This window comes from Caretta caretta, chromosome 1 (assembly GCF_965140235.1).
Source record: "Caretta caretta isolate rCarCar2 chromosome 1, rCarCar1.hap1, whole genome shotgun sequence".
In the NCBI taxonomy this organism is placed as follows: Eukaryota; Metazoa; Chordata; order Testudines; family Cheloniidae; genus Caretta; species Caretta caretta.
Window position 1 is genome coordinate 6,996,362 of NC_134206.1, and position 7,277 is coordinate 7,003,638.

At 46.1% G+C, this 7,277-nt stretch overlaps 1 protein-coding gene across 1 annotated transcript; it reads right to left on the reverse strand.

The window, feature by feature from the left end:
- Window positions 1-6,341: 6,341 nt before the first annotated feature.
- On the reverse strand, window positions 6,342-7,277 carry LOC125644906 (olfactory receptor 51G2-like). The gene has a single exon (XM_048869652.2). It carries the CDS (start codon window positions 7,275-7,277, stop codon window positions 6,342-6,344), a length of 936 nt encoding a protein of 311 aa, XP_048725609.2.

Here is a 7,277-nt window from a genome sequence, read left to right on the forward strand (position 1 = left end):
AAGGTCAATGCTGGCTCCAGTGCTGCTGACCTGGGAGATGAAAAACATGGGCCACCTATTCCTTGCTGGACCCTTGCATCTGACACAACATGAGCTACTGATCTCCAGTCTGTAGAGAGAGGTTCAGACAGTGTTTAAGGTCTGGAGCAATGGGAGAGGGGCTGGTGAGGGAGGACAGCTCACTGGGGGATGGAGACCAAGGCAGTCAGCAGCATTTACAAAGGGCTTGTCTACACTAGCAAGTTTTGTCAATGAAACTTATGTCGACACGAAAAAAGCAAAGTCGCCAAAGCGAGTCTACATTTGCTCCCTCTGTCAACAGATTGTGTCCACATTTGGGGCACCATTGTCGACAGCGTGAGCGATGCACTGTGAGTATGTATCCCAGAGTGCTTGGTGGCACCATTCTGACGTTTCCCCTATAATTATTTCTGGAAATATGCTCATGAATGTAAATATGCATAACTGGATTATGTTTGATTCTATGTATGCCATGTAAGACAGCCCTGTAAAGGTTATGATCTACTGAACATATTCATCCTATTTGTATGCATGTGTCATTATTGTGTTTGAAGTTATGAATAGTGGCTGTGTACTTGTTTGATTTTAAGTAGCATTAGTAAGGCATTTGGTTAGCTTCATAAGAAAGGAATTTGCAAGTTAAGTGCCCAATCAAGAAACACTTAATTGAGAATGGAACCTTGGAAAACTGCAATCAACATAAGAAGTCTACTTGTGATGTTCAAGGTTGCATGTGAACAATGGCTGCCACCTGTAAAGATCTGAGTCATGCATGGACATGTGAATGGCCCAGGTGACTCCAACACTGCAGCTTGCAGCTGGATTCTGCATAGGAGAGAGAAGGGGTTTCCACCCACAAGAGAAAATCTATTTAAGGCTGGGGGAGACCCCTCCATTTTGTCTTCAGCTGGCTCAAGAGATGGCCTTTCCACTCCCAAAGGATACCTGAAAGAAACTGCAACAAAGGACAGGAACCACAGGGGTGTGAGTGATTGCTGGACCCAGACTAGAAGGAGGCTAGTCTGTCAAAGAAACTTACTGGAACATCTCTGAGGGTGAGATTTCATCTGTAATCATCTTCTTACTGTACTAGGTTTAGACTTGCATGCTTTATTTTATTTTGCTTGGTAATTCTCTTTGTTCTCTCTGTTATTACTTGGAACCACTTAAATCCTACTTTCTGTATTTCTTAAAATCACTGTTAACTTACTAATTAACCCAGATTATGTATTAATACCTGCTGGGGGCGGGTATTTGAAATACAGATTTATAGTCCATGTTGATAACTTCAGGTAGAAAAATGAAACATGCACACAAATAGGATAATAATATTCAGCAAATCCTAACATTTCCAGTGACACATCACAAGACCTATCTTATACCAGATGCATCATAATTATGTCATAATCATGTCATAATCATACCACTATCATCAATATGGGGTGTAGCATCACAACCTCCTTTACTGACACCTCGATGTGGGACTCAATTTGTCTCCTAAAAAGAGGGACTCCGGTGTGGGAATCTCCCTCACATCCTCTGCAGTGAACACCAATGCAAAGAATTCATTTCGCCTCTCCGTAATGGCCTCATCTTCCTTCAGTGCTCTTTTAGCACCTCAGTCATGCAGTGCCCCCGGTCATGGTTCCTTCCCCACTCTGAACTCTAGGGTACAGATGTGGGGACCTGCAGGAAAGCCTCCTAAGCTTACTTTTACCAGCTTAGGTTAAAACTTCCCCAAGGTACAAACTATTTTACACTTGGACTTCCACTGGCGCCACCAAACTTTATCTGGGTTCCTGAAAAAAACAAGTTTGGAAACGTCTTTCCCCCCAAAATCCTCCCACCCCTTGCACCCCACTTCCTGGGGAAGGTTTGGTAAAAATCCTCACCAATTTGCATAGGTGACCACAGACCCAAACCCTTGGATCTGAGAACAATGAAAAAGGCATTCAGTTTCCTTACAAGAAGACTTTTAATAGAAGTAAAAAGAAAAGAATCACCTCTGTAAAATCAGGATGGTAAATACCTTACAGGGTATTTAGATTCAAAACATAGAGAATCCCTCTAGGCAAAACCTTAAATTACAAAAAAGACACACAGACAGGAATATTCATTCTATTCAGCACAGCTATTTTCTCAGCCATTTCAAGAAATCATAATCTAGCACATACCTAGCTAGATTACGTAATAAGTTCGAAGACTCCATTCCTGTTCTATCCCCGACCAAAGCACGATACAGACAGACACAGACCCTTTGTTTTTCTCCCTCCTCCCAGCTTTTGAAAGTATCTTGTCTCCTCATTGGTCATTTTGGTCAGGTGCCAGCGAGGTTACCTTTAGCTTCTTAACCCTTTACAGGTGAGAGGATTTTTCCTGTGGCCAGGAGGGATTTTAAAGGGGTTTACCCTTCCCTTTATATTTATGACAGCCCCACTCATTGTTTGACAGGCTTCCTGCTTCTGAGGTACTTTAAAAAATTGTTCCTAATTTTTATGACTTTTCCTAGTTTCCCTTCACATCTTTTGAACTACTTGCACAGTATTGCCAAGCCCAATTAAAAAACTATGAGCCACAACCCAGAAAATCATCACATGGTTCAAAATAATGAGATTTAAAAATGTACTTAGGAGAGCCCCGTTACACCACAGACCTCCGAACATAACAGTGACTAGCTCGCAGAGCCACTTGGTACCTGAGACACAACTCAGTGTCTCCCCTTCTTCAGCCAAGAGAAATGCAAACACTTGTTCAGCAAGGCTATGTACATTCTGAATAGAAAGAGGCATGACCCAAATCCAGCTACAACTCTCTGTTGGAACCAAACAACTTCCTCCCCCTGATCCAGCTACCCCCAAACTTGGTGATAATGGAAATTTGGATGCAGAGTGTGAGGTCTATCACCAGCACTAGAGCGGCTCTCACTGATCATGGAGCAGGTGGGGGTCAGGAACAAAGTGAGGGGCAGCCCCGCAGGGCTCTGTTTGCCCAGGCAACACTCTCCACATTCCTTCACTCTGAAACCACGTCCTGATTCTCCCTCTTACTGCCGAGCTGCAGGAGGGGCCCAGAACTCTTTCATCAAAAGGTGCTGTCTAATGACAGGCTTGTCTTATGCTGAACCAGCCGAATTCTTCCAGTTTCCTCCGAAAGAACGGCCCTCCATTGCCCTGACCATCCTAGGAGCCCTTCTTTGCACCTGTTCCAGTCTGAATTCTTCTTTCTGTAATATGCGTGACCAGAATTTTACATAGTTTGCCAGAGGAAGTGACCAGTGTCTGTTATATGGATCTTACTACTTCCCTATCTCGCCTCACACATTCTAGGATCTCATTTGCTTTGTTCACTCCTGCAGCACACTGGTGGCCCACAGTCATCCTGGGACTGACTAATACAGCCTCCTCGGTCACTTCCAACTTACCCTTGGCTGTATAAACTGGCATGTAGTGAGTCAAACTCGGGAAGATTCAGAACTGACTTGATAATAGTCTACCAGCCCTTTTACAGGAATGAAATACCAGGTACTAAAGGGCTCTTTAACCTTGCCGGAAAAAGTATAAAAAGGACCAGTGGCTGGAAACTGAAGCCAGAGAAATTAAATTTGGAAATGAGACACACATATTTTTGACTGTGTTGGTCATTAACCAGGGGAACAAACTCTCAAAGGACGTTGTGGATTCTCCTGATATCTCCAAACCAATATTACATGCCTTCCTAAAAGATACGCTTTAGAGGAACAGAAGTGATACTTTAGTCAGATACAAGTCATTGGGCTCAATATGGGGGTAAACTGGGAGAAAGTGTCCAGGAGGTCAGACTCGATAATCTAATGGTCCCTTCTTTCCTTAACTTCTATAAATCTTTCATTTATTGTCTTGAGTGAATTTCTATTTTGGATGCAACTGAAGAAAGTTGCTATTCTGAATGCTTCCAATCACTCAACAAGAATATATGCTGGCCTAGAAGGCTCAAGACTTTCACAGTGAAACCATTATTTATGGACTCTTTATGCTGTAAACCAGATCCTTTCCTGTCATGAGAGGAATCTCACAATGTAATAATAACAGGTGTGGAGAAAGTACACAGGGATATGTTATTTACTTCTTCTCATAACACAAGAACTAGGGTCACCAAATGAAACTAATAGGCAGCAGGTTTAAAACAACAAAAGGAAGTCTCTCTTCACACAACGCACAGCCACCCTATGGAACTCCTTGCCAGAGGATTTAGTGAAGGCCAGGATTATAACAGGGATCAAAGAAGAACTCGATAAATTAGTGGAGGAAAGGCCCTTCAATGCCTATTAGCCAGGATGGGCAGGGATGGTATTTTTTGCTTATGTTTCCCAGAGCTGGCAGTGGACGACAGGAGAAGGATCACTTGATGATTCCCTGTTCAGTTCATTCCCTCTGGGGCACCTGGCATTGGCCACTATTGGAAGACAGGACACTGGGTTAGATGGAACATTTGTCCGACCCACTATGGCTGTTCTTGGATTCTGATGTTTTTAATTGTCCCACTGTTTGAGCTGGGAACAACATCCCATCGATGATAAAAGCTTATCACCCAGCAGCACTGAATGGACACTTGAGACTCTTACTTGTGACCAGAGCTACATAGTCACCCCCAGCCTCCTTGAAATGAGGAGCTTTAGTCGCAAACAGAACTGGCCCAACTTACATTCTTTTGGGAAGACAAGAAGCTCTTGGGACCCAGCCTAGTTTCCCTGTGGCTTTTAGAGCATCGTCCCATCTGTCTTTCCTTTTTGGGTGGAAGCAGCCTTTGCTGAAACCTGTATGAGCCTGGGCGCAGCAACCATAGTGCTCAGCCGCGTCTGTGTTACAGGGCCTAGGTGTGAAGCTGACCTTTGCCCTCAGACTGCTTTCTCTCAACCAGACAATCAAAGAGGAGGCCCCCGTGGTCATTGATTCACAGTTTGGCAGTGAGACCCATTTAGCCTCAATGGCTTACAATCACTGGTTCTGTGACTGTGCTGAACCTCTCTGGGACACTCCAACATTTCCCTCAGAAATCCACTACTTAACCTTCACTGTCACCCCCACATCTGCCTCAGACACTAAGGGGCTGGAGTCATGGGGCTTCCCAGAAGCCAGCTCTCACAGGAGGTTGTGGTAAGAGGCCTTTTATAGACAAAGGTCAGAGGTGTTGCTCTGTGGAACCCTGACACCGCCCTGATCTTAGGGTCTCAGAGTATTGAACTGCATCGAATGTATATATCCTTCCACCACCGCTGTGAGGCAGGGCAAGGATATTATCCACCTGTGCAGAGATATCCAATGGCTTGTCCACAGTCACGCATGGCCTGGGAATCAAACGCAGCTGTCTGGAGTTGCAGAGCCGTGCCCAGACAACAGGACCAGCCTTCCAAACACCTGAGTGGTGACAAGCCTGGTTGCATTCTCTGCTGCACCAGCAGACCTCCCCCCTGCGCTGTATAGAGTGGGCATGGCCATGGGCCTGTTTTAGGGGTTTGATTCACTGGCCTGTTTTCTCCCTGACTCAGCACAGTTTACAGCAGCCTGGGGGCTGGGATGACATCTTCCCGTTGGTAATGACTTCAAAGAGCACAGCCCACTTTGGCCAAGTCCCTGTGGATGGAAAAAACCCAGAATTCCCCCTTGGCGTCTGAGGTGGCCCTGCAGGAACCCTGCCCATCCCTCTACGGTCCTTACAATCATTTACTATCAGCCTCGGACACTTAAAACAAGAGCCCCCTTTGTGGGGTTGCATTTCTTTAGTCTTCTCCAAAACACAACATCTCTTACCCTCCAGCCCCAGCCTTCTCCTGCACTCAGGATCACCCCCACGGTCCTGATTACTGCAGTCAGCATTGGTTCAGACCCTACTCCCCTTTTTCCCCTGAAGCCCTATCCTCTGACCTATATCTTCTCACTAAGCACAGCCTCTTGCTCCTCCAGTTTCCCCAAGGCTCTGCCTCTGAGCCAAGCCAGAGTCGGGCTACTTTCAGAGCTGGCCTGGGAGCAAAGGTTGCGGTGGGGAGCCCAAGACTCTCCACATTCCCTGACTTGTACATCCTGGGGGATAAAATGTAGAGGGTGTAGGGCACCTCACAGTGGCTCTGGCTCCCTGTGCAACTCTTAGCAAGGCGTGACTCTGGCTAAGGGGGCAGAGTCTCGGGTAAAGGGGAATAGGAGAGGTGTGGTCTTCGGAGAAGAGATGGGGCAGAGGAAAGGGCTTCATGGGCAGAGGATCCAAGATGGAATTCGTGGCCATGCCCATCACTCGTGTTTTTCCTCCCCCATGTCACCAGCACTGGAGCCAGGTGATGAACTGACCCTTCACTTGACAAATGCCCTGATTATCCTCTCACGCAGGTGTTTGCTTTTCACACTGTACACGATTGGGTTCATCAGGGGCGGGACCAGCAGGTAGATGTAGCCCAGGATAATCTGAAGCAAGTGAGTAGAGCTATTTCCAAATCTGTGTATCAAAGACAGGCCAATGTCGGATATGTAGAAGAGCATGACAGCGCAGAGATGGGAGACACAGGTGTTCAGGGCCCTGAGGCACTCTCTGTGGGATGCGATACTCAGCACTGTTTTGAGGATCATCACATAAGAGAGGAAGATGAGGAACGAGTCCAACCCAACTGTGATGACTTTGACAAACAAGCCATAGATGCTGTTCACTGAGAAGTCTGAACAAGCCGCCTTCATGATGTCCGGGTGCAGGCAGTAGGAATGGGAGAGGACGTTGTCTCGACAGTATCGGAACTGTTTCAGGAGAATGGGGAGTGGGAGTATTAGGGCCACCGATCTTACCACAGCCACCAGGCCCATCATGGCTATTCTCAATGGAGTTAAGATGGAGGTATATCTCAGTGGGTTACAAATTGCTATGAAGCGGTCAAAGGCCATCAACAAGAGGACAAAGGACTCAATTTTTGAAAGCGAGTGGATGAAGAACAACTGGGCATAACAGGCCTCGAGGCTGATTCTCCTAGAGTTAAACAAGTATATGCCCAGTATCGTCGGTATGGTGACAATGGATAAGGCAAGGTCCGTGACGGCCAACATGGAAAGGAAAATGTACATGGGCTCATGGAGTCTTGGATCTGTTTTTATAATGAACAGAATGACTGAATTTCCTATGATTGAAAGAATATACATGAAGCAGATGGGGATTGAGATCCAGAGGTGGATGTCTTCCAGCCCAGGTATGCCGGTGAGAAGGAACATTACAGAGTTGAATTTAGTGTCATTGACAGCCGACAT

Bases quoted from the DNA above. Each gene is read 5' to 3' on its own strand.
- LOC125644906 (XM_048869652.2), bottom strand. From the start codon at position 7,277: ATGTCGGCTGTCAATGACACTAAATTCAACTCTGTAATGTTCCTTCTC.